The sequence below is a fragment of the Zingiber officinale genome, chromosome 1A (assembly GCF_018446385.1).
Source record: "Zingiber officinale cultivar Zhangliang chromosome 1A, Zo_v1.1, whole genome shotgun sequence".
Taxonomy (NCBI): domain Eukaryota; kingdom Viridiplantae; phylum Streptophyta; class Magnoliopsida; order Zingiberales; family Zingiberaceae; genus Zingiber; species Zingiber officinale.
In genome coordinates, this window is record NC_055987.1 from 172632743 (window position 1) to 172660430 (window position 27688).

The 27688-nt window shown below is 37.2% G+C and overlaps 2 protein-coding genes across 2 annotated transcripts; both read right to left on the bottom strand.

The window, feature by feature from the left end:
- Nucleotides 1-8960: 8960 nt before the first annotated feature.
- Nucleotides 8961-9641, bottom strand: LOC122006990. Its single transcript, XM_042562716.1, has one exon. It carries the CDS (start codon nt 9639-9641, stop codon nt 8961-8963), a length of 681 nt encoding a protein of 226 aa, XP_042418650.1.
- A 4735-nt stretch (nt 9642-14376) lies between these two features.
- LOC122038428 (probable xyloglucan endotransglucosylase/hydrolase protein 30) lies at nt 14377-16210 on the bottom strand. The gene is made up of 4 exons (XM_042598178.1): nt 15946-16210; nt 15767-15867; nt 15092-15300; nt 14377-15007 (listed from the first exon to the last, which is right to left on the bottom strand). Exons 1-4 carry the CDS (start codon nt 16124-16126, stop codon nt 14497-14499), a joined length of 1002 nt encoding a protein of 333 aa, XP_042454112.1. The 5' UTR covers nt 16127-16210; the 3' UTR covers nt 14377-14496.
- Nucleotides 16211-27688: the final 11478 nt, after the last annotated feature.

Here is a 27688-nt window from a genome sequence, read left to right on the forward strand (position 1 = left end):
ATAAAATCCTTTTAATTTTATAGTGGCCGACCACCTACTTGCTCCATCAAGGCTTGAACTTGGTCGGCCCCTTGCTTGGGCTCCAAGCTTGGCTTGGCCGACCACCTTAAGATGGGTAAGAAGGTGGGTATGGATGGGTATAACACTTTATAAATAAGAGGCTACGACAGGGACCGAGAGGAGGAATTGGTTTTGGTCTCCCGATGAACTTGAGCTTCCCGTGTTCGCCCCGAACACCCAACTCAAGTTCATCAATAATAACTCATACCACTAAAGAGTTATTATTGAACTACCGCACCAATCTCATATTACTATATGGGCTCCTTCATATCATGAGTGTGTTAGTCTCCCTGTGTTTAAGATATTGAATGCCCACTAATTAAATGAGTTACTGACAACTTACTTTAATTAATATCTAATTCCAAGAGTAGTACCACTCAACCTTATCGTCATGTCGGGCTAAGTCCACCTACAGGGTTTACATGACAATCCTTATGAGCTCCTCTTGGGGACATCATCAACCTAGATTCCTAGGACACAGTTTTCTTCTATAATCAACAACACACACTATAAATAATATTATTTCCCAACTTATCCGGCCTATTGATTTATTGAACTAAATCGCACCCTTTGATAAATTAAAGAAATAAATATTAAGTATATATACTTGTTATTATATTAGGATTAAGAGCACATACTTCTATAATAACAGAGGTCTGGTTCTTTTATTTAGTCAGTATAAAAAGAAGCTATCTCAAATGGTCCTACTCAATACACTCATAGTGTACTAATGTAATTTTATAGTCAAGATAAACTAATACCAGATTACACTATGACTATTCCAATGATTTTGTTCTTATCCATCTTAGTCGTGAGCTACTGTTTATAATTTATAAGGAACTGATAACATGATCTTCTGTGTGTGGCACCACACACCATGTTATGTACAATATAAATTAATTGAACAACTACACTTAGCATATAAATGTAGATATTGGACCAATGTGATTCTTTTATTTCAAAATAAATATTTACAAAAAGCTAGGCTTTTAGTATACACTCTAACACTCTCATCTTCTCCCAAAAAAATCGTAAAGGTTAGGAAAGATAGTAAGAACTCTATCCTATGAATTAGACAGAACTCTCAGTTAGATGAGGATAATTAGAATTTGATCCCATGACCTAGAAAACCTTTGAGGTTGAGGAGAAATAGTAAGTTTTCAATGATCTCGACTGACAAATCTTTGAGAACGAGGAGACATAATAAGAATTCTTTCTTGTGACTGGGGTAGACCTCTAAGTTTGGCCGAGCAATCCGGTATTTCCAATGTGGATCACGATAAAACTGAGCTATTGAATTCTGTTCTTTCCCTAGCTATTGCTACTGTGGAGGAAGATTTGAATGTTAGGTGTCATACAGGATTCAGTTATTAAGTGGCACCATTGTTGATTATTAGAATTCACGTATCTCCATAATGATATGATATTATATATTTTATGTCTAAGTTTTATGTTTAGGTTCGATCTAAAATATCTTATATTAATGGAGATATCTTCTACTTATAATCCCATGATTTTTTTCATGTATTTTCAATGTGTGACTTTGACACTTTGGGCTCTACCAAAAGGCCTGCACTACCTATCTCAAGAGCTTATTATGAATTTTTATGGATCACATGACTGGCTCAGTTGGTAAGTGCATAGGATAATAACTGTTGTGGTAGGGGGTCAAAACTCGGCAGGGAACTTCATCACCTCTGTAGACTCCCACTCATGCACTTACCAATTTGGATTTCTTTTGAACTCTCTCACAATGACGTGGGGCAGTCGTGAGGGGGCCACTAATGTGACGGTACCATATTTTTTTATCATGGATTTTAATTTACCGGAATCTCTCTACCATTATTCCCATGGTTCGTGCCTTCTCCACCTCCTTTATTAAGGTTTCCCACATGACTCCAGCTTGACATGACTCCAGCTTGACATGACTACAATGATATGATATTATCCACTTTGGACCTAAATCTTCGTGGATTTATTTTTGGGCTCTACTTAAAAAACCTCATACCAATAGAGATATCTTTTAGCTTATAATTCCATAATTTTTTTTGTATATATTTCTAATATGGGATTTTGATTGTAATTCCAACAACCATAACATTTGTCACCAATTCAGTCATTAGGAGTCCTTCAACTTCAGCAGGATGAGAAATCTGGACAGCAGTGCAAGAAAGTCAGAATGAGGGCTTTGATCAGTGGGCATTTTGGGAGCTGATTTCTGAAGCTGAAATAGAGCAGTTGTCTTAGATTTAGTAATTCCTGCATCTGAGTAACAAGAAGGCATCTTCAACAGCTCAAAGAAATGGTGAACTTTGGATCGTCACTAAGTATATTAAGTTCAGAATCAACAAAATCTTAAATTACAAGATCGGGAGATGTCCAGAACTTCTGTATCTGAAGTGTTGGGTTGACCTTTGAGAGAGATGTGACAATTGCAACTTTCCTTTTTCAGGAAGTATAATCTGTAGAAATTATATGGGAATGTATACAGCAGCCAATGAATTCAAAAACCTATTTGTGCAGGCCAAATTCTTATGTTATCTTTGATTAGCATCGCTGTGAATTTAAGTTCCAATCATTTTAGTGAAATGAAATCCTCTCTTAAACTTAACTCTCCATGATTCCAGTAGGAACTACCTCAAATTCCAAATTCTGAAACCTAAGTCTGAAAAGGAAACTAGAATTCAGAAAATCAACTCCATTTCGAGAATTCTTTGATGGGCTGAAGGAAATCAACACTAGAATCACAGCAGCTGGTTTTAGAATCAGAAAACCCTACATCTGAATAGCAATGATGTAGTTCTCAATAAATTCAAGCAGAATTGGGAGGCTGCTGTAATTTGAAGTAATCTGATAACAGATCAGATAGAATTTACAGTTCAGTTTGGAATTGATTTGGAATTTATCCCATACCTTTTGCTATTAAGCCTTGAAACTCTATTGAGATTTATTCCTAATTTTGATCCCTGATTGGCATACAACTGATGAAACTTGTCTGATCTCTGAAAAAAAATGGCAAAAAACTGTCAACAGAATTGTCAAGACAGGACTTTGAGCCAAATGTTCAAAGCTAATTCTGGTTGGAGGAAATTAGAATCAAAGTTCTCATCATTACAGTGTCAAATAATAGCTTCTTTCAAGCTGAAGCCTTGATGATTCAAGCTGAAATTCTCTTGAATTCCAGATTCTGAAACTGAAGTTGATAATAAAGGGAAAAAAAATTGAATTCAGAATCTGGCACTTTGGAATGGTTTCTGAATTGCAGTCCAGTTTGCATGTACTGCCTTAGATGGGAGAAGAATATAGAACAAACGGCAAAGGATGAAGCAGGAATCTGGAAATCCAGAATTCAGACACCTACCTCAATTCTGGAAAAAAAATTCTGACATTGGAATCCAAATTTTGAAATGCAGAATCCGTAAAGGTTGTGCCAAGTTTCTTGTGCAACTTTCTGATAGTGAAAAGCTCAAGAAAAAATTCTGTTTGTCAAAAAATGAATCTTATTCTTGTAATCCCAATTGAAGTTAAATTCTAAAAAATGCTGAGCTGAATTTGATACTTCATTGCATATCTGAAATTTTCATAACTTGATAGGATTTCAAGGGAATAGCGAAGAATCTTCTATGGGAGAGTAAAACAGTAAGGAAGAGAAGTAGAATTAGTGGTAAACCATATTCAACGTTAGTTGCAAACTAACTCATTAGGATTATTCCTTCAATACTCTTATTTCCTCATTGTTGACCCCACCTAGTGAGATAAGGCTTGATTATTGTTATACTTTTATTTCCTCATTGATGTCTTTTCTTTTGCCCATGTTGCTCACTTCACTTAGTTCTTGTAACTCTATTTATATTTTTAATAAATCCTTTTGATTCATTCATACTATGTTTTTATAGTGGAGAAAGATAGAAAATAAGAAAGCTTATGGTAGTGAAATGTTGTGAGTGACATTGAGTGAATTCCACTTCCGTATATGATTGTGAGAGCTAGAGTGGAAACATCTATATTGTGAGGTTGCATCTTTCTTAGTTGTTCAAGTGGATTGAAATCACTATACTTATTGATTGATGTAGGAATTGAATTCATTAATATTTTGATCTTTTGATGGTCTTAAGTAATTACATTTTACTATCTTCTAAGTATTGCTAGAGAATTATCTAGGAGATGATTTTTAGTTTGTTTCATTGTTTTCTTGCTTGGGGCATGCAAGAATTAGTGTCGGGATTTGATAACCATCATTTTATCGCGTTATTTTAGATCCTATATTCAAGTTTTTAATCCTCTCATGTGTTTTAAACTGTGTTTATTAAGTGTTTTACGAGTTGGATCCATCGTGAGCCTTAATGCAAATTTGCTTATAATTGTGGTATAGATTCTAAACATGTGAATGTGATTTTTTAGGAGATCAAGGTGAGCCACATATACAAGTTGTACCAAACCGACGGAGTTTAAAAGCTAGGGTTAACTGAAGAAGCTAATTCGGAGCAATATGAATTCGTCCATTTAAGAGTATCCACATCAGCTACTCTATCTAAAGATTTTACCCTAAATTTTGGATAGGATAGCTAAAAAATCATTGCATCAGCTATCCTATCCCTTCCCTAAATTTAGATTTGATGAATAGTGATTCTCTAAATTTAGAGAATGAAACCTCTACCATAATAATAAAATAATATTTTTTTTAATCTCTCTCCTTCCATTCAATCTTTTCAATCTCTCTCCTTCCACTCATTCTATAAATATAATAATAAAAAAATAGAAGAAAGAGAAGAAAATAATAAAAAAATTAAGGATGATGAAAATTTTAGGATAGTTGATGTAGTGTGTAGTAAAAAGTGATTGTCTAAATTTAAATTTAATAAAGTGAGTCATTTACTCTAAAATTTAGATATAGTAATAGAGAAATTAATGTGGATGCTCTAAGATACGGTGTAATCTTAACCATCATCAAGCCTCGAGGCATTCGATCTAAGGGTGAGTAGATCATGATCACGTATGAAGATCTCATCCTTTAGATAATATCTAAAGTGGTCTCATTCCTTGGATCAAATCTGGATTGATAAGAGTCGTTGATCCAGATATAGGGATTCAATTGAGGAAGCTATTGGAATTTTGGTGGAACTAGGATGGGAAAATAAGAATGTAGGAGAGATTTTGTAACAAAGAATGAGAACGGGAGAAAAACTCTATGAAGAGAAAATGTTACTACTTGCCATTATTCATCATACAAGGTCCTATTTATACACTTAGATTGATACATTATATCATTAAACACAAGATAATTAAACTTTGTTCTTTTCTATACTAATGACTCTTGTCATAAAGAGTTTCATTGAACTTAATAAGATAATTGAACTTTACTTTGTTTATGAAGAGTCACATGATGTCAAATTGATTTTGACAACTCTCTTGCATGATTGATGAAGTCAAGTTGTTCTTGGCATTATTCTTGCACTTGAAGAAGCCAATTTATCTCTTGGAATAAGTTTATATACCAACATTTGTCCCCCTTAAACTTGTTCTTCCTTGAACTCCCAGCGAATTCCTTAGGTATTGGAAGGCTTCTACTTTTAGAGGCTTTGTTAATATATCAGCTACTTGATCACTTGACTTCATATAGAGCAATTCCATTTCTTTTGACTTAACATACTCTCTTATGAAATGAAAGCGAGTATCGATATGCTTGGATCTTTCATGACGAACTGGGATTTTGGCTAAAGCAATTGTAGATTTATTATCCACATAGATCTTGGTTGTAGCTTCTTGTTGCAATCTAAGGTTCTGGAGTAATCTGTTTAACCAAATAGCATGACAAACACAAGAGGTTCCAGCAATATATTCAGCTTCACAAGTTGATAGAGCAACAATTGATTGTTTCTTTGAAGACCAAGTGATTGCAGTATTACCAAGATAAAACACATATCTAGTAGTGCTCTTGCGATCATCATAACTTCCAACCCAATCACTATCACTGAAACAAAAAAACTCCACATCTTTTGTTGATGAATAAAGTAGTCCATAATCAATTATCCCTTTGATATATTTATGAATTCTCTTAGCTGCATATAAGTGAGAAGTTTTTGAAGTTTCCATGTACCTACTTACTAAACCAACTCCAAATAATATATCAAGTCTTGTGCATGTCAGATACTCGAGGCAACCCACAAGACTCTTGTAATAAGTTGGATTTACAAGTTTAACTTCTCTATCTTTAGTCATTCTAATACCATATTCAACTGGCGTATCCATAGTATAGCAATCTTCCATTGAGAATTTCTTCAGAATCTCTTTGGCATATTTTTCTTGTGATACAAAGATCCCCTCTTCTCTTTATTGTACTTCAATGCTAAGGAAGTATCTCATCAATCCTAGATCTGTCATCTCAAACTCCTTCTCCATTGATTGTTTGAATTCTCTAATCATGGAGATATTATTACCTGTAAAAATTAAATCATCCATATAAAGACATACCAGTAGAATATCTCCATATGAATTCTTCTTCAAGTATAAAGAATGCTCATAAGGACACTTTGTGAAGCCTTCCTTTATAAAGTGCTCATCAATTCTTGAGTTCCAGGCTCTAGGGGCTTGCTTGAGTCCATAAAGAGCTTTCTTTAACTTGTATACTTTTTCTTTTTGTCCTTTGATGATAAAATCGGGTGGTTGCTCAATATAAATCTCTTCTTCAAGATTTCCATTTTAAGAAGGCAGATTTTACATCCATCTGATATATCTTCTATCTTCTTTGAGCTGTAAGAGAGATGAGTAGTCTTACTGTTTCAAGCCGGACTACTGGTGCAAAGACTTCTTCATAGTCAATCCCATATTTTTGCTTATATCCTTTAGAAACCAACCTTGCTTTATGCCTTTCAATTTCTCCTTTTGCATTTGTCTTTGTTTGAACACCTATTTGACTCCAATAGCTTTGTGTTGTTGCGGAAGTGAAGTGAGCTCCCATGTGTTATTTTTCTTTATAGTATGAATTTCTTCTTCCATTGCTTTTCTCCACTTTATATCCTTGGATGCTTCTTCATAGGTTATAGGATCATATCATGCAAATAAGAACAAATTATTAAGAGCAAAATCAGCATCAATTGCTCGGCTAGAGTCATATATATCTTGGATGCTCTTCACCTTTTTCACAATTGGACTGTTTGAATCGTCACTTTCTGATTGAGTATCAACTTGTTGGGGTGATGATACTTCTTCTCCTTGCTTGTCTTCCTTCTCTTTATAATCTTCTTCAAATGAGATTTGCTTCATGTCATCATCATTGTTGTTGTTCCAATTCCATGTTTGTCCTTCATCAAATTCCACATCTCTTGATACCACAAGCTTTTGAGTTATGGGCTTGTACAACTTGTACCCACTAGCATTCTCGTAATAGCCCAAGATAATACACTTTTGACTTTTATCTTCAAGTTTTGTCCGCTTCTCTTCTTGTATTTTTACATATGCTATGCTCCCAAAAATACGAAGATGATCCACCTTTGGTTTATGTAAACTCCATGCTTCCTCCGGGGTGATGTCTCCAATTCTTTTAGTGGGAAACTTGTTCAATAAATATACAGCACAAGCAACAACATCTCCCCAAAATCTTTTGGGATATTTTTCTCTTTCAACATACATCGAACCATATTTAGAATAGTTCAATTTTTTCTTTCTGAAATACCATTTTGTTGTGGTGTTTGAGGCTTTGTGAGTTGATGAAGAATACCATTTTCTTTGCAAAAATTTTCAAATTCTAACGAGGTGTACTCACCTCCTTGATCAGTTTGCAGACATTTTATCTGATATCCACTTTGTTTTTCAACTAAAATTTTAAATTGCTTAAATTTGGTGAAAACTTCTTTCTTCTCTTTCAATATATATACCCACGTTTTTCCACTATAATCATCAGTGAAAGTCAAGAAATATCTATTTCCTCTAAAAGAGATAGGTTTGATAGGTCCAACCTATTTCCACAAACATCGAAGTGCACAAGCTCAAGTTGTGAAGATGCTCGCCTCTGATTGTACTTTTTGAATGACTTCCTTTGTTGCTTTCCTACAACACATATTTCACATAGATGATTGGAACTTTCAATCTTTGGCAATCCAAATACCATGTTATTTTTTGAAAGTAGCTTTAATACTTCAAAGTTTATATGCCCATATCGAAGATGCCAAAGAGTGAAACTATCCGTAGTGCTTGCCTTGAAGCATTTCTCTTCATTGATGCTTAACTTCAGTGGGAACAATCTATTCTTGGTCATTGTGACATGAGTAATAAGATTATTACTTTTATCATGAATATTAAGAGGCAAGTCCTTCATTTGTATATCATATCCTTTCTCCAATAATTGACCAATGCTCAAAAGATTATTTTTTATATTAAGAACATAATAAAAATCTGAGATGCATACCTTCTTTCCATTTTGCAATTCAAACAAAATGTCACCTTTTCCTTTAATTGACCTTTGTGATAGATCTCCGAAGGTGATATTGCCTACTCTCATCAAACTTTGTGAACAACTCTTTTCTCCCACACATGTGGTTTGATGCTCCTGTGTCTAGGAACCATGTAATAGGTTGGATAGATTCTGGCCCATCGCATGCTATCAACAATACTGATCCTTCATTGTCCACCTACTTATTGACAAGGTTCACTTGTTCTTCTCTGTTGTTAGTGTTATACCAACATTCATTATAGTGATGACCATACTTCTTGCAAATACGACATTGAGATTTAGTTTTATCATACCTCCATCCAGTGTTTCTACCTCGTCCACGACCATGACCTCGACTTCCACCACGGCCTCTTCCATGTCCATGTCCTTCATTTCCGTCATTCTGATTTTGAGTGTGCCAATTGGAGTTAGAAGTACGACCACCTCTTCCTCTCCATGTAGAGGCCCTTCCTCATTGAGGACCTCCTCTGGATGATTCATTCTGCTTGAATGATAGTTTGGCTTGGAGTGCTTGCTCCAAAGTTCTTTCTTCACTTTTCTTCAATATTCTTTGTTCATATGTTTGAAGGGATCCCATAAGCACTTCCACAGCCATCACCTCCAAATCTTTTGATTCCTCGATCGCCACAACTATGAAATCAAACTTTGAGTCTAAAGACCTTAAGATCTTTTCAACAACTCGAACATCTTTTAGTTCCTCGCCATTTCTTCTCATTTGATGAACAATAGAGATAACTCGGGAGAAATAATCAGAAATTATTTCTGGAGCCTCTTGTTGTAATGCTTCAAATTGAGCTCGTCGGGCTTGTAGGCGAATCTTCTTTACTTTATCTACTCCATCATATGCTGTCTTCAATATCTCCCAAGCCTCTTGTGACGTTGTTGCTACAGCAATCAACTCAAAAGCGGCTTCATCTATACCTTGATAGATAGTGAATAAAACCTTCTTCTTTCTTTTCTTCATTGCCTTAAGAGCTTGCTCATTCTCATCGCTTGTTTCGGCTATAGTATAACCGGTCTCCACAAGGTCCCATACATCAAGGGAACCTAATAGAACCTCCATTTGTATACTCCACATTCTATAGTTGTCTTTGGTTAACTTTGGCACTTGAAGGGAGCTCGCTAAAGCCATTGTTGTATATGACTCTGATACCAGATTTGTTGGAATTTTGGTGGAACTAGGATGAGAAAATAAGAATGTAGGAGAGATTTTGTAACAAAGTATAAAAATGGAAGAAAAACTCTATGAAGATAAAATATTACTATTTGTCATTCTTCATCATACAAGGTCCTATTTATATACTTAGATTGATACATTATATCATTAAACACAAGACAATTAGACTTTGTTCTTTTTTATACTAATAACTCTTGTCATAAAGAGTTTCATTGAACTTAATAAGATAATTGAACTTTACTTTGTTTATGACATGATGTCAAATTGATTTTGACAACTCTCTTGCATGATTGATGAAGTCAAGTTGTTCTTGATATTATTCTTGCATTTGAAGAAGTCAATTTATCACTTGGAATAAGTTTATATACCAAAAGAAGCTACGTCAATAGAGGAATCTACAACTCTGGAGAGGGAATGCGATTTGGGGGAACTGGAGAGTGCGGGAGAGAACAGAGGTCGGCCACCGGAGCTCCGCCACCGTCTTGCACATCCATGCATCACCAGAATCGGGTTAAGGTGATTCCCTTCTCTATTCTTGATTCATCCTCCACCTTCATCCGCATGCCAGCATGCCATCAGCGATCCGGGCGTCATCTTCTTCACCCTAACTTTATCTTCCATAGCAAGCCACCACCGGAGAAGAAGGGGTTTCCCTTCCGACTAACCTTCATTCACCGAGGTTAAGGGGATTGCCCTCCTTCTTTGGATTCCATCAGCAAGCCATCACTGACGCCCGCTCATGCTTGTCTCCAACTGGTGGCTTCTCCTCCACCAATCACTCATCTGCCGATCTTTCTCTTCTTTACAGTTATACACCACGAGCTTGGGGATTCCCTAGCTCAGTTGTGAGCATCATCTGATCAAGCACTTCTTCATCTGTAGTTTCTGTTCTATTGAATTTAATCACAGCAACATGTTGGTTCATTTTCCTTATGCAATTGAATTTGGATTCATACGAACTCTAGATTTGGTTAATTGGCACATTATTGTTCACAGTCCTACTGTTCTTGCTTGTTTCAGTCAGTTCAGTAGATTAGGTAGGTTAGATTACTTGTTTTTCAATTTCACGAGTTGATTTGCATTCACAGTATGATTTGTTTTGATTTCCCTTAAATTGTATGTTCTTTAGTTCCTTGATTTTCTATTTGTTACATGTTGGTTAGCTCCAGTGTCCCTTTTATCTCTGATAATTGCATCACAACAAAATCTCAATTTCTATTATAACAACCAAACTCCAAAATCAATAATAAATTGATCCTAAGATATCATTTGTCTACTACATTCATTGGGAGACGACCTGAGTCATCCCTATGCTACGTTAGCGTAGAGAGGGTTCGATAATTAATTGAGGTTGAAATCGTGGTACGATACACGGTTATTAGGGAGCAAGGTGGGCATTTGAAGGCTCACAAAGTAGAGAAATTATGCATTTATTGAGTCTTTCCTCTACACTTTTTATCCTTCCTCTTAAGCTCTCAATTGCAGTATATTTTATAAGAGATTTCTGCACCCTGGAGGCTATCTGACAGATAATGGAGTTTTAAAAGTATTCAGAGTCATATATTGTTGAGTAAAATAAGACTTTTGAACCATGTTATACGATCGAATTAGCATTGTGGTATACTTGAATGCTTTATATTTTTATTTTTACCAAGAGGTCTCCTCTGTTAAACTTTCTTATTTGGTTTGGTATCCGTCGAGTATTTAAGCACCCTTTGACCTATCTTGGATTTCTCTAATTGTAAATTTCTCTTAGATTTCTTTCCTACCAACACTTATTTAGTTTTTCCTTTACCAACACCTGTCAAACTTCTTTGATTATTAAGTATTCAATAAATGTTAATCTACTATAAATGTAACTTAAACTCTTTGATCAAATATAAAAATGCATAAATGACCTCGACTACTTTGGTACGATTGCATTAGCAATGTCCCTACTTAACTAAGTTTGACTACTTGTAACATAATGGCACTAACAGTTTGATAAATTACTTGCTTGAGAAACACGTATACTATAAAGAATAAAGAATTTAGGCTTTACGAGTTTGAAAAACTCCGATGATCACCAGTGCAACATTAAAGAAATAGAAGAAATGGGCAAGTGGAGATCTAGGGTGGATGGACTTGAAAATGAGTCGAAGATGGATTAGGCAGCAATATATTTCAGAAAGTTCATTATGTAAAGGTCTTTGTTAAATATTATAAGTGCGGTCTTTGTATGTTTGGGAGGAGGTGAGGGAAGGATAAATAAAGCGATGATAACTTTTAAAATTATTTAGGAAAAAGTGAGAGAAGGGGATGAGGGGAGGGAAGAGGAATTTTATCCTCCTTTATCCTTGGAATGACCTATTTCCTTACATCTCAATTTAGGAGGTAAGGAAGTTACTCTTCTCTCCATTTCGTTCCCTTTCTATTAATGAACTTTTCATCATTCCATCCAAACAAAGGGTAAGGAAAAGTTGAGTGGCTATGTGTAAGTGACAATAATCAAAATTGAAGAATCAATGGACCCAAGACCCGATGACGACGGTTTAAAATGGTCAATTCTATCGTTTAAAAAATTTTGATCTCTAACTTTAATTTTTAGTGGTAATTATAATTCATTGTTTAGAATCATCAATTTACTGCCCGATTCACAATTCACAATTACTCAAAATTATTATTTATATTTTATTTTTAAAAAATATTTAAAAATATGATTATTTTTTAAAAATATGAAGTTATTTAAGTTGTCTATATATATTTATATATATATTTTCAAACGGATTTTTTTTAAATGTGTATGGGATGTGTGACATGAGATACCATTTCTCTCTCTTTCTCCCTTATATAGAGTTTTGATATTACCTACGTGTCGCCCCCACGGGCGGGATCAGCCGGTTATGATATGGATTCTTGCAACATGGGTCGAGAGGTCGAGAGTCTGCGGCAGCAAATGCGATAATATCAATATCTGTCCGTGCTAAACACCTGAGACCACCATATCATAGCCGGGCCCGTATTCACCGTGATTTACTCCCTCTCATACTTGTGGGGCCGGGGTGAGGGGGCCGCTGGGTTGGCGGTTCCAACCTTTGCAACATATTACCTACGTGTCTAAAAAGATTTTGATATGAATTATTTTTTATATTTAATATTATAACTCAGCGCTTAAAGATAAAAATTTATTGGCATAATTAGAATCTTAAAAAAATAAATAAATAAAAGGAAAAAAAATAGCATTCTGCACGCTGTGAGAGAGACCCACAGTAAGATTCCTGTATGTATATATATCACACAAATTATCTTTTATCAATTTTATATGGTCAATAATAGTTTTTTCTATATATATGATTTTATTATTGAATAAATTATATCATAAATTATTATTGAATATATTATAATGAAATAGTATTTATAAATTAAAAACAAAGAATCCATTAAGAGAGTTAAATGGGATTAGTAAATTTAACAGTTAAAGGCGAAATAGTAGCTAGAAAATTCAAGAAAAATTGATTGAAAATTAACTTTTGAAATATTTCATATTGAAAATTTTAAATCATATTGAAAAATCTAAAGGAAATGAGTTGATGTATATTAAATTACACTTTTCATATTATTAAATAAAAGACGCATCTAAAAAAAAATCTAAATCAATTTAAAAATTATTTTAAAAACAAATACTAACGAAGTGACCGTTTGAATCACCAATTCACTGATTCATTTGGGGCTGGATCCATAATCAACCCATTTTTAAATGGGTCAATCAACTCTAAATGAGCCAATTACGATTCCGACCTATTGAATCAGGTCAACAAGTAACCAATCTATTGAATACATCTGATTCGAATCCAACCCATGGTCAAGCCTATGTATCCCGAGTTACCCAACACTGCATGCACAAGGAAAGGACGCGCCATAAGGCTCATAACAGTGTAACAACGTAAAATAATATTGGATGATTATTATTTGACAATTAGTTCACAAAATTTAACCATTAATAGCTAATCTCATCGGCATGCCTCTGCCTGCGGCTCTGGCGGCGCGACCTCCGAAGGTCCTGGCGAAATTTTGAGTGGCCGGAGTCGAGGAACTGTCCCGGCTCCGAGGGGATGATGTCAACAAAAATTAAGAGCTTTGGCTGGCTTGCTTTTTGTCGCTTGTGGATCAAACGGATAAATGTAATAACTCGAAAAGTCGGTATTGTATAATTATAGTATATTAATATATAATCTATACAAGAAGCAATTGCTTCTTAATTGTAAAATACCTGCCCAAATAGCTATATCAAATAAGAATTGTCTATTTCCAGCAAGATCATCAAATAGTCATGTATAGCAATGGAAAGGAATGATTGATTCTGATGATTATTTGACAATTAGTTCACAAAATTTAACCATTAATAGCTAATCTCATCGTCAGGCCTCTGCCTACGGCTCTGGCGGCGCGACCTCCGAATGTCCTGGCGAAATTTTGAGTGGCCGGAGTCGAGGAACTGTCTCTGCTCCGAGGGGATGATGTCAACAAAAATTCAGAGCTTCAGCTTGCTCTCATCGAGATAGAGGCAGACAAAAGAGGGATTTTTGTCGCTTGTGGATCAAACGGATAAACTCGTGAAAAGTCAGTATTGTATAATTATAATATATTACTATAGAATCTATACAAGAAGCAATTGCTTCTTAATTGTAAAATACCTGCCCAAATAGCTATATCAGATAAGAATTGTCGATTTCCAGCAGCAAGATCATCAAATAGTCATGTACAAAAAAGGAAAGGCATGATTGATTCTGATTATTATTTGACAATTAGTCCACAAAATTATATTTAACCATTAATAGCTAATCTCCTCGGCGGGCCTCGGCTTACGGCTCTGGCGGCGCGACCTCCGAAGGTCCTGGCGAAATTTCGAGTGGCCGGAGTCAAGGAACCGACTCTGCTCCGAGGGGATGATGTCGCAATCTGGGAAGGGCACCGGGTAGCGCTTGGTGTCGTAGCAGAAAGAATATGTCATGTAGCGCCTGCGGAACCGCCGCATGGCGTCGTGCTTACTTCGCGTCATGACGGCTATATCGGCGGCTCGAAGCTCTTCCTGCGCGTCGGCGCAGCTGCGGCCGGAGTCGGCCTGTTGAATGGGGTCAACGCGGCAGCCCTGGAGGACCAAGTCGGAGAGGTCGGCGGCGAAGGGCGCGTACTTATAGTCTACCTTGTACTTGCCGTTGGCTGTCGCCCAAGTGGAGCCGTCCCATATGGTGGCGTAGACAGACATCGGCTTCGACGGGTAGTCGCCGCCCATGGCGTCGCTCCGTACCACCTCGCGAATGGGCACGTCGTCGATGTAGAATCTGCACCTCAGGCAAATTCATCCAATATACTATTGATTGAAGCAAACCATGCATCAAAAACAGCTCGAGTACATATTAGCTTACACGATTCGGTCGGCGGTCCAGAGGATAGAATACTGGTGTGCCTCGGCGATGGGGTCGAACGGGAGGACGTAGCGCTCCTCGCGGCCGCGGCTGGTGCTGCCGTTGCCATAAACGTTGGTCTGTATTCTCCATCCGCGACCGCGGATATTCCCGAGGAACTCCAAGTCCAACTCGTCGTGTGTCTTCTCGAACACGTCGCCATTGGAAGCCTGAATCAACCACACCACCCAAAACATTCAGCAACACTATAAATCCAAGCTTGCCGGCTGAATCGATGATCAGTACTTATCATCCATTAACAGAGTCATATTCCGAGATTTCTTATTTCGATCGCCATATGTTGGTGATTTTGTTTTCACTAGATACCAAATCATGTTACCATAGAGAAAGATCAAAACTGGTATATATTTTGACTAGCGACTTTGAATGCTTCTTGCATTATCAAGAAATCCATTCAATTTTATCTCGACCTAAATTCCTTCTTTCCGAGGGTCTCTGCAACACCACGTACTCAGCCGCTTCAATACTAGTTCGATTACAATTCAGAATTGAATAGCAAGCTTAATTTAACATCCATGTCGATTATTCTTAATTGAATAGAAACCATTAATTCGAATTAATTTGACAACAATTTTCTCGAGAATAAGATACAAGAAAACAGAGGAAAAAACTTACATAGAAGGCAACGACAACGCCGGCGGTGTAATCGGCGGGCAATTTGATGGACGCGCTGAAGAATCCGTGATGGTAAAGATCACGCGATATAAATCCCGATCCTAAACCATCACAAACACCGCAAATCAAAGCAGCTTTGATTTATCAAAAGGAACAGGGGAGGGATTGAGGATTAGTACCGGAGTAACGATTGAGGATGAGACGGGCGCCGCGGCCGTCGCCGGAGCGAACGAGGTTGTCGTTGCCGAAGAGGTGGGAGAAGCCGTCGTCGAAGGACAAGGTCGTCACGTTCAACGCCGCCGTCGACGCCGCTAGAAGCGAGAAGAGGAGAAGAGTCGTCTTAACCCGATCGGCGGCCATTGAATTTCTTCTTCTTCTTCTTGTGTTTCGATTGGAATTTGGGTCGTGTCTCGGCGCCGTAGTTATTTATTTATGCGAACAGTTCTGTAATGATAAGGAGATTTTAATTATGGAATAGAAATTAATTGGGAGGATAGGGAGAGATTCGGAGGTGCAGTGCGATGTGAGCTGGCATCCTTCCTCGTTCGAGATTTTTTTTTTTCTACAAGTTTTTCTGTTTCTTATGAAATTCCCACACTGCCCCTGCCGAGCGCCACTCGAACTAACTGGTTTGACATCACGTCGCAATCATTGATGGAACACGTTCTCAACGGCTTCGACATCCAGCCGAATTCATTGACGGAACGCGTTCCGGACACATTGATTGGCTCGAACTTTAAACGCCGTCAAAATTTTAAAAACTTTCGAATTATTTTTATATATATAAAATCTATAAATATAATTGACAACTTTAAAAAAAAATACATTTCTCTTCTCGATCATTTAATTAAAATTAAATATAATATTTATTTTTATTAATTTAATATCTGATATAAAAAAATAAATTAATTTTTTACCAGAAAGAATTTGTTTCAGACATCTTTAATAAGTCTAGTTATGGACTAAAATACTAATTTATATGTATTTATATATTATAGTACATATATAACATGTGATTATTATTTTTAATTAAAAATAATGTAGCAAGTAGGTGCCAAAAGAGACTTTCGCCCATTTACAGCCTCATTTTTTTAAAAAAAAAAAAGATTATTTTTTTCTTACTTAAATCGGACTGAATTTACAAATAAACACTAAATGATTTCCTTAAGTGCTTTCAATCAAAAAATAATTACTAACCTTAAAAATCTTATATTTATATCACATTACATTACTTCTTAGTAAATCCTTAAATATATCTATATTTCTTAAATTAATTTCGAGTATCAATGAGTTTTAACTTAAAAAGTCAGAACTTAATGTTGTTTTAAATTTGTACTATTATATTATTCTTTTTTTTTTTTTAATTCAGAGCTTTTTTAGATTCTTGATGATTTTGATGACTTTAAAAATTTTAAATTCTTGAGAAAGAAATACAATTGTACTTCTAGTGTCAAGATGAATCTATTATATTGGGATCACTGTGAGCGAGAGGAGGATGAACAACTCTTTTCTCATGAACTTTGAGGATACAATGAAAACCTCAACATATGGAAAAATAACACATCAATATAAATATATCATATTTACTTAGTTCACAGTCTTTCAAAATTGCTATTCCAAGATATACCCCTATCTGTCACTACTAATAATATTTCTTTTTCTCAGATTAAATCCGAGATGGAGAAATTTCTTACAGATGTATATTATAATTTATAGTTCAATGGAAATGAAAGAAAGGATAAATGAATTAAAGCACCTTGAACACAAGAACACTTCCTCTTTATACTTTGATGAGATTGTTGAGAGTTGAGTTGAGCACTTGAGTTGAGTACAAAAATTGAGAGAAAAAAAGTTCCCCAAAGGAAACTAAACCCTTCTTTTAAATTGCCTTCAGTCAAGTTAATTTCTTTACCCTTTCTTCGTTATTAGTCGACTATTCTTACATGTCAATCGATTATTATAAACGTTGATTGTTGACTCAGTCATTGAATAGTCATTGATCACTTGATCTATGATTGGAATCATCTTGACATTGAATGATAGTTGACTAATAGAAAGCATCAATCGAGTAATAGCTGTTAGGATGTATGTTAAAATCCTAGTTTTTTGTAAATATTTATTTTGAAATAAGAATCACATTTGTCAAATGTCTGCATTTATGTAAATGTAGTTGTCCATTTAATTTATATTGTAGATAACATGGTATGTGGTATCACACAGAAAATCATGTTATCTGTTCCTTATAAATTATAAATAATAGCTCACAACCAAGATGGATTGGGGCAAACCATTGGAATGATTGTAGTGTAATTTAGTATTAATTTATCTTGACTATAAAGTTACACTAGTACATTATGTGTGTATTGAGCAGGATCATTTGAGGTTGTTTTTTTTATACTAACTGCATAAAAGAATAAAACCTCTATTATTATGGATATACGTACTCTTAATCCCGATATAATAACAAGCACATAGACTTAGTATTTATTTCTTTAATTTATCAATGAGTGAGATTTAGTTCGTTAAATCAATAGGTCTGATAAGTTTGGAAATGATATTATTTATATGATGTGTTGTTGATTATAGAAGGAAACTGTGTCCTAGTAATGTAGGTTGATGATGTCCCCTTGAGGAGCTCATAAGGATTGTCATGTAAACCCTGTAGGTGGACTTAGTCCGACATGACAATAAAGTTGAGTGGTACTACTCTTGGAGCTAGATATTAGTGGACAATAAAGTTGAGTGGTACAATAAAGTTGAGTGAGTTGTCAGTAACTCATTTAATTAGTAGGCATTTGATATATTAAACACGGGGAGATTAACACACTCATGATAAGAATGAACTCATAATGTAATTTGGGATTGGTGCGGTAATTCAATAATAACTCTTTAGTGGTATGAGTTATTATTGATGAACTTGAGTTGAGTATTTAGGGCAAACACAGGAAGCTCAAGCTCATCGGGAGACCAAAACTAATTTCTCCTCTCGGTCCCTGTTGTAGCCTCTATAAAGTCTTATATCCACCAAGTCCACTTCTTACCCAAGTAATGGGCCGGCCACATCCTTGCTTGGAGCAAAGGGGGCCAACCAAGCAATAGCTTGGAGCCCAAGAGGTGGCCGGCTAAGCCATGCTTGGTGTCCAAGCATGGGGTCGACCACACCATTAGAACTAAAGGGAGATTTTATTTTTTATTAAAATCTTTTCTTTTGTAGTCATTCATGAAGGGATTTAAAAGAGAAATTTTAATTTTAAAATTTCCTTTTATAGCCATCCTCATGGTTTTAAAAGAAAGTTTTAAAATTTTAAAATCTTTCCTTTTATAGCTATCTACAAAAGATTAAAGAGAGATTTTAATTTTGTTAAAATCTTTCTTTATTTGCAGTTATCTATAATGTTTAAAAGAGAGATTTTAATTTTTGATAAAACTTTCCTTTTTTGTAACCATGATTTAAAAAGAGAAGTTTTAATTAATCTTTCCTTTTTGTAGTTGTCTACATGTTTTAAAAGAGAGAGATTAATTTTAAAACTTTCCTTTATTGCCATGTACAATAGGAAATTTAGAAAAGAGAGATTTTAATTGTTGCTAAAATTCCCTTTTTTAAGGGGAGGCCACAAATAAGGAAATTTTAATTATGTTTAAAACTTTCCTTTTTTGCCGTGACCAAGGATTATAAAAGAGAGGTAGAGGGTGCCTCATAAAAATATATACACATAACCTTAAGGCTCCTCTCTTTTCCTTGGTGTGGTTGGCCCCTTCCCTTCTCCCTTTCTCTTAGGTCGGCGCCCCACTTATCTCCTCTTTTGCTTCCTTAGGGCCGGTGGCATCAAGGATTGAAAAGTCCTTGTGGTCGGTGGCTTGGAGTGGAAGAAGAAGAAGAAGAGGAGAAGCACTTGATGGCCATTTGCTTGGAGGAGAAGAAGAGGAAGAAAGTTTCCTATTTTGGCATCCCTTGGTGGATTGAGAGTCTTGGAGGAGAAGAAGTGGTTTGAGTGGATTCCATCTTGGTAGATCGTTGCCCACATAACGTCCAAGAGGAGGAGATGAATACAACAAAAGATCAAGAGGTCTTTAGCTACAAAGAAATGTATAACTAATTAATGGTTTCCGCTTCGAATTAATTAGTTAGTTTTCTTTGCATGAATTCTGAAACACCAACACAAGAGGCTAGCAATTTTATGTTTCGATTTCGTGCTAACGATTTTGTATTTCGATTTTATGTTTCGATCTTGTGTTTCTATTTTGGTCTCTGTAGTTAAACCTATGGTTACTGTAAGAAGTTAAATATCCAATTTCTTTGAAAGGCTTTGTCTAAGAAGTGGTTGATGATCTCATAACCAAGAAGGCCTAGTGCCTCGCCATGTTTAACCTGGAAGTCAATCTTTGAAATAGATATTTAATCAACTTCTGTAATATGGTTTAACTTAGGAAGATCACATCGGTTAAACTTGGAGTAAAAATGTTAAGTATCGTTTCCAATCCAAGTTTAACTTTTGAAGAGCAACTTGGATTAATAATGTTAAGCATCGTTTGCAATCCAAGTTTAACTTCAGTAGAGTACATGGGTAGCTAGGTTAAGTTCTGTGCTTGTACAAATTTTTGTATGGGGAAACAGAATGGTATTCCGAGTAGCAACCAACAATTGGTATCAGAGCTAGGTTTTTGCCTCTGTGTGTTTGGTTTTCAATTAATTATGTACTTTTCATACATAAGTTTAGGCAGGATAATAGTAGGATGTGCAAATAGATTAACTCTGTGGTTGCAGACTCCAACTATTATGGCCCATTGTGATTGTGTGTGATTGGACCCTCGGACATGTCAAGGGCATTTTATATGTGTGCATGATTATAATTATTAAATACAGCAGGAGCTGTATTAGTTTTAAGATTCTACATTCTATTCGATCTAGATTATATGTACATTCTTCATGGAATATAGGATCAATAAATGTAAAATTTTATTTTTTTATCGAGGATTGTATCCTTGCGAGGTATGATGCTATTTGAGGAACAGCGGAAAAAGGAAGAAAGATAGACGCAACGATATGACCCATTGGTGGCGGCTAGGGTTGACGACACACGGAGGACAGCTATGGATGAGGCCATAATAGTTGAAAAATTAGTTTTCATATTTATTGCCTTTTATGCTGTGATGTGCTGTATTTGTGTGCTTGTATGCATGTTAAAATTCCTCGTTTCTAAATAACTAAGTGGGAGAGGAATTAATTAAATTCCACGGTCTCCATTACTGGTTTGTAAGTGATGCATTCAAACTTGCGCATTGACTCTGAATGTCTTCCTCCACATCGGATGAGTTTGTTTATGGATCACTAGATTAAATTTCCTTAATGGATGATTATAGGAAATTATCTGAAGGGGCACAATCCTATTTAATGGACTTAGTATCAAGTAATTATATACACTTAGGCGCATTTAATAGTATCCTCCCCATTGGAGTCATTGCTATTATTTGTGTGACCGAAGAAAAACAAACTATTAATTTTATTTGTCATAAAGTTAGGTTGACAAGATAATAAAATTAATGTGTAAACCTCCCTCTTATGAACAAGAGGGTTTATACGTTGGCGGAACTTCTGACAGAACTTCAAGTAGTAGAAGAGTTATTTCGTCAAAGTTCTCAAATTCACATTGTTGAGAACTTTTCTCCTTCTAAATCGAAAGGCATGAAGAAGAAGAAACAAGCAAAGAAAGTGAATTGATCTCTAGGGACTGAACCGAAAGTAAGTGTGAAGAAGTCGAAGGACAAGTGCTTCACATACAAGCAGTCTAGACATTGGAAGGTGGGATGCCCTCTCAGAAAGGAGAACAATAAAGGTATATCTTATTCTCTAGTAGTTAAAACATGTTTAGTGGTGTTATCTACCGGTACCTAGTGTGTAGATACGGGAGCCACTGATCATGCCTGTAATTCATTACAGGGGTTTTAGGAAACTCAACGACTACATGAAGAGGAGATTACCGTCTACATGGGCAATGCTACGATATTGATTTTGAGAAATTATCTTTATTTACCAAGTTTTAGAAAGAATTTGATTTCAGTTTCTAAAATTGTGGATGGATATGTTGGATCGACAGCGCTAGAGAGGGGGGGGTGAATAGCGCTCGTGGCTTTCACTCGTTTCGGATTCATAAAACACTCGACAAGTAGCAGCGGAAATAGATAAAATAACAAATACACAGAAGACTCCAAGATTTACTTGGTTCGAAGCCTAGGACAACTCCTACTCCAAGGCCCGCGATCGTTGATCGCTTTCAGTGGGCAATAACTATATTATCGTAAGTCTTTTACAAGAAAATAAGTACAAGTATTAAACTTTAAAAGATTATACCGACAAATACAAAGATGAACGAAGTGGTTGTCGATTGTTAGAGTAGCAGAGTCTAGTTGAAGCTTTCGGAGCAGCGTACAAGATCACAAGTTCTTCTGTTCGAGTTCTATACTTAAGCTGCACCCCAAGGCTTCTTTTTATAGCCTCTGCAAGACTGATCCAGATCCTTGAACCTCGGGATAAGATTTGACCCGATGCGGATCGGTCGACCGATCCCCGGTTCGGTCGACCGATCAGATGACCTCCACCTCATCCGATCCGCTCGCTCCGCTTCGATCTGGTCAACTTCTATCCCATGTTCGGTCGACCGATAAATAATTTCGGTCGACAGATCAGCTACTCTGACTCAGTCCAGCCGGCCTGATCCAGTCGACGCCCAACCTTGGTTCGATCGACCGATCCTTAGGTCCGGTCGATCGATCCCCTGGTCGAGCCCGGTCCAACCTCTGGAAATCTGTTCTGCTGGCTTGGGGGTTCGGTCGACCGATCCCGGTCAGTCCTAACCCTGCATAAAAATATTAGTTTCCTGTAAAATAGAGTTAGAACACAAACGATAATATATAGAAATAAATTTGACAGTCTCCAAACTGTCCGGTTCTGACTTCGGATTTCCTTCCGGAAACCCTAGGTCGAACCGACGCCTACTGTTCCCTCTTCCGGGGAACGCATCCTCACTTACTCTACTCAGGAGACTTTACCTTTGCTCAGCGTCCGGTCCGATGCTTCCGGTCTTCATGCTGGACGTCCGGTCTATGACCCGTCCAGACTTCCACCCAGTTCGCGACACCAAGATTTCAACTTAGGTTACCGCCCCTAGGATTTTTGCCCGAAGCTCTGACCCACCAAGACTTTCCGCATAGGATTATCACCCCCTATGACCTAGGGTTACCACCCCCTAGGGTTTTTTCCTTTCCTAACCGCAGCTAGGACTTTCCTGAAATACTCAATCATATACATTAGATAACAATTAAACTTAACTTTGAATCTCTTTGCCATTATCAAAACTTGAGTTCGATCGTCGGATGCTTCCTGCACCAACAGGATATTCTTTTTCTTTTGGTAAAGAAAATAGAGTAGTTACGTTGGCTGACAATTTGTATACTCTAAATCCAATAACTCCCACGATACAACAAAATTCATTTTAGAGATATGCTTTGGAAACGGCAGTGTACATTCTGAACTTGGTATCTTCTAAGTCAGTACCCTTTACTCCCATAGAATTGTGAAATAGGCGTAAGCCTAGTCTGAAACATATTTGGATCTGGGATAGTCCAACACATGTGCTGAAGGAAGACATTGATAAGTTGGAATCACGCACAGAAGTTCGCTTGTTTGCGGGCTATCCTAAAGGAACAAAAGATAGTTTATTTTATAGTCCTAAAGATCAGAAGGTCATTGTTAGCATCAATGTCTGATTTTTAGAAAATGACTATGTAATGAACCACAAGCCCATGAGTAAAATTGTTCTTGAAGAAATAAGAGAAGACACGTCTACCTTAGTACCAACGGTACAAGATGAGATATCACAAGAAATTACAACACGTGTCGCAAATGATGCACAATTACAAGTAGTGTCTCGTCGTAGTGGAAGGGTTGTTAGGCAACATAATAGATTCATGTTTTTGGGAGAATCTTCGGACTTGATCCCTGTGAACATGAACCTGATCCCTGGACATATGATGAAGCAAGAGATCTTGGAACATCTGGTTTAATGAAGTGATCCAGTCTTATAGATTTATTCAGTGACCGGATGAGTCTTGTGTATACAAGAGGAGTGACGAAAACGTGGTGGTATTTCTTGTACTATACGTAGATGACGTTTTGCTCATTGTCAATAATGTCAAAGTGTTGTCAGACGTAAGGGTATGGTTATCCAAGTGTTTTGATATGAAGGACTTGGGAGAATGTGAACATATTCTTGGGATCAAAGTAATAAGGGATAGCAAGAAAAAGATATTGTCCTTATCCTAAGTTTCATACATCAATACTATCCTAGCTCGTTTTAGCATACAAAACTCCAAGAAAGGTTTTCTACCTTTTCGGCATGGAGTACCCTTATCTAAAGAGATGTCTCCTCAAACATCAAAGGAGATAGAGGAGATGAAGGCGGTTCTTTATGCTTCAGCTGTAGGAAGCCTAATATATGCAATGCTATGTACGAAACTGGATATTTGTTTTGCCATGCACATGGTTAGTAGATATCAAAGTCACCCAAGACCGGGACACTGGACTGCCGTAAAGCATATATTAAAGTACCTGAGAAGGAATAGAGATTATATGCTAGTTTACAAGACAGATGATTTGCTCCCTGTGGGTTACACAGATTCAGGCTGATAGGGACAATAGTAAGTCGACCTCGGGATTTTGTATTTACTTTTGGAGGTGGAGCCATAATAATGGAGGAGTGTTAAGCAGAAATGCGTTTCAGACTCCATCATGGAAGCTGAGTATGTGGCAACCTCTGAGGCAACCATAGAAGCTGTATGACTCAGAAACTTCATGATGAACTTAGATGTGATTCTTGGTTTGCCCAAAATTATTACAGTTTATTGTGATAATAGTGGTGCAGTAGCAAATTCGAAGGAACCATGAGCCCATAAGGCAAGTAAACACATAGAGCGCAAGTACCACATAATATGAAGAGAGGTTGTTGTCGCCAAGATTACATCAGTAGATAACCTGGCAGATCCTTTTTCTAAGGCCTTTCCAGCGAGAGCTTTTGATGGAATGTTGAGAGGATGGAAATCAGATGTATGACAGTATATAGGACAACATAGTCTTTTAGTATAAGTGAGAGATTGTTAGAATATATACTAAAATCCTAGCTTTTCGTAAACATTTATTTTGAAATAAGAATCACATTCGTCAAATGTCTGCATTTATGTTAAATGTAGTTGTCCATTTAATTTATATTGTAGATAACATTGTGTGTGGTGCCACACAGAAGATCATGCTATCAGTTTCTTATAAATTATAAATAGTAGCTTACAACCAAGATGGATTGGGACAAACCATTGGAATGGTTATAGTGTAATTTGGTATTAGTTTATCTTGACTATAAAGTTACACTAGTACACTATGTGTGTATTGAGCAGGACCATTTGAGGATATTTTTTTTATACTGACTGCATAAAAGAATAAAACCTCTGTTATTATGGATGTGCGTACTCTTAATCCCGATATAATAACAAGCACATAGACTTAGTATTTATTTTTTTAATTTATCAATGGGTGAGATTTAGTTCGTTAAATCAATAGGTCCCATAAATTGGGAAATGATATTATTTATATGGTGTGTTGTTGATTATAGAAGGAAACTGTGTCCTAGTAATCTAGTTGATGATGTCATATGATCTAGAGGTTGAATCTCAAAAACATCCTCTTGTAAAGTAGGATATAACTTTATATAATGGATTTTTCCTTAGGACCCCATATTGACGGAAGCTTCGTGTATTAGACTGTCTTTTTTTATTATGTTTAACTTTTATTGTTTGCTCATATCATTCACCTTTTCTAATTTACTAGAAGGGGGAAGAATTGTTAATACACCTTTAGATAGTTGGCACATTTTTAGGCTCTAATTCTATACTAAATAATATCTCACATATCTATGTGATGGCATAAAATAGTTATTCAAAAATTTATATGTAATTTCAATGATATCTGATGTGGATATGGATTGAGGGGTAGAGAAGAAATTAGGGGGAAGAAGGAGGGCATTTGAGTCTTTTCGCTGGTTAGGGCTTGAGGGGAGAAAAGGAAGCACTGTAGCGTGCAGAGGGGGGCTCGTGCGTTTGGGGTTTTCTCTCTACCGCCAACTTCCTCCCTCCCGTGCTCCTCGCCGGTGCCGACGCCGACCACCATCTCTTCTCATCTCCCTCTCCTTACCGCGCCTTCACCGCTACTACCTCCTTCGCCGCCACCCTCGAACGCCGGCCATAGCGACAACAACCCCTCTCTTCTTCCTCCTCCTCGCAACGTCGACGACAACCCCTCCTTCCTCCTTCTCCTCGCGACACTGGCGTCAGACTCCCTCTTCTCCTCGAGACGCAGCCGTCGGACAGACCGACCCCTACTCTCCTTCTCACCGGCCCCCTGCTCTACCTCTCCTCTTCCTCTCATCGTCGGGTGCCTATCATCGTCGAGACAGAACCACCCCCTTTCTCCTAGTTCGTGCGCAGCAGCCTCTCTTGCCGGCAGTCACCGGGCACCGCGGTCCTGATTGCCGATGCCTCCGTCTACTCTTTCTGCCTCCACGCACTGTAGCCTCCCTGACCGATAGCCACCGCGCACCAGCAGTCCATATGTCGACACTCCCTATGATTTCACCCCGGCTCCGATTCCGTGTCGTTGTTATATGTCGACCCCGTGCCGATCCAGTTTGTATGTCGTATCTTGAGCTACAGCTGTAGTACACCTCTCTATTATATTTCGGGCCTTGAACTGTGGTTAAATCCCAATCTACGTGTTGTTGTCATTGTATCACGGCCTGCGAGCTGCAGTCGTCTTTCGGATTGTATGCTTTGTGTCTAGCCTTCGGGGTGTTGTTATTTTCCGGTTTGAGTGCCGGTGTCTTATCTCGGCATGCGTGTCGGAGTTATATGTCGGGTTGCGTGTCGATATCGTATCCCAGTCTGCGTGCCGCTATTATATCCCGACCTGCAGCCTGTCTTCTGGCTTCGTACCGTATCTGGTTCCATGTTGTCAGATCCAGCTCTCCACCCTAATCGGGCGTCTACTCTTCCGGGTCCTGACAACTCGAGCAGCGTCCCATCCGAGGGCGCTCCCCTGGGCCAGGGTACGTCTTCGTACTCGTCTCTCATTTATTTCATTATTATATTATTAGCCTGTTAATTATATGTCCGTTTGATCTGCCTCGAGCCTCGGGGTATCAAGGACCGAGGGGACCCGGTCGCTGGCTGCAAGTAGCGTTGACCAGAGGACTTTTGAAGACTTGGTCAACACAGAAGCCATCTCAACACACCCCTCCTCCGGGACATTGCGACTCGGTCACCATTCTCACCACCTCACCCGGCGGTCCGTCTGACTCAGCTTCCAGACGGGATCAATATCTTTTAGGCATTCCATGCAAAGTCACCTGATAGCTAGAGATGCTAGGGGAACCAAAGCTAAGATGATAAGTGGATGGAGATTTATCATTTGAGATTGAGGAGTTGAATCTTAGGACTGGCGGGGCATAAATTCCTGTACTCCGTATAACTCATCCCCTCATCCATTTGTCTCCTCAGTCACCGTGATTTACCTTCTCCGTGGTGGTCCTGGGACAAACTAGCGGGGGCACTAGGAGCAAGCGATTCACCTTTTGCCACTTGTGTGAATTGTATACATTAAATAAAATATTTATGTAAAATAATTTTTATTGTGGAAATTATTCTGTAAGTCATTCTTTTATTATTCCATATCTATTACATTCTATCAACTAAATACTTGAATACTTATATTATATCTATTGTCTATTTCACACCCTACCAATAACTATATATATGTTCTATTGTTTGTCTATTTGATTTTATGGATCAAATGAGCTTAAGGTTGAAGCACCTAGTAAACAC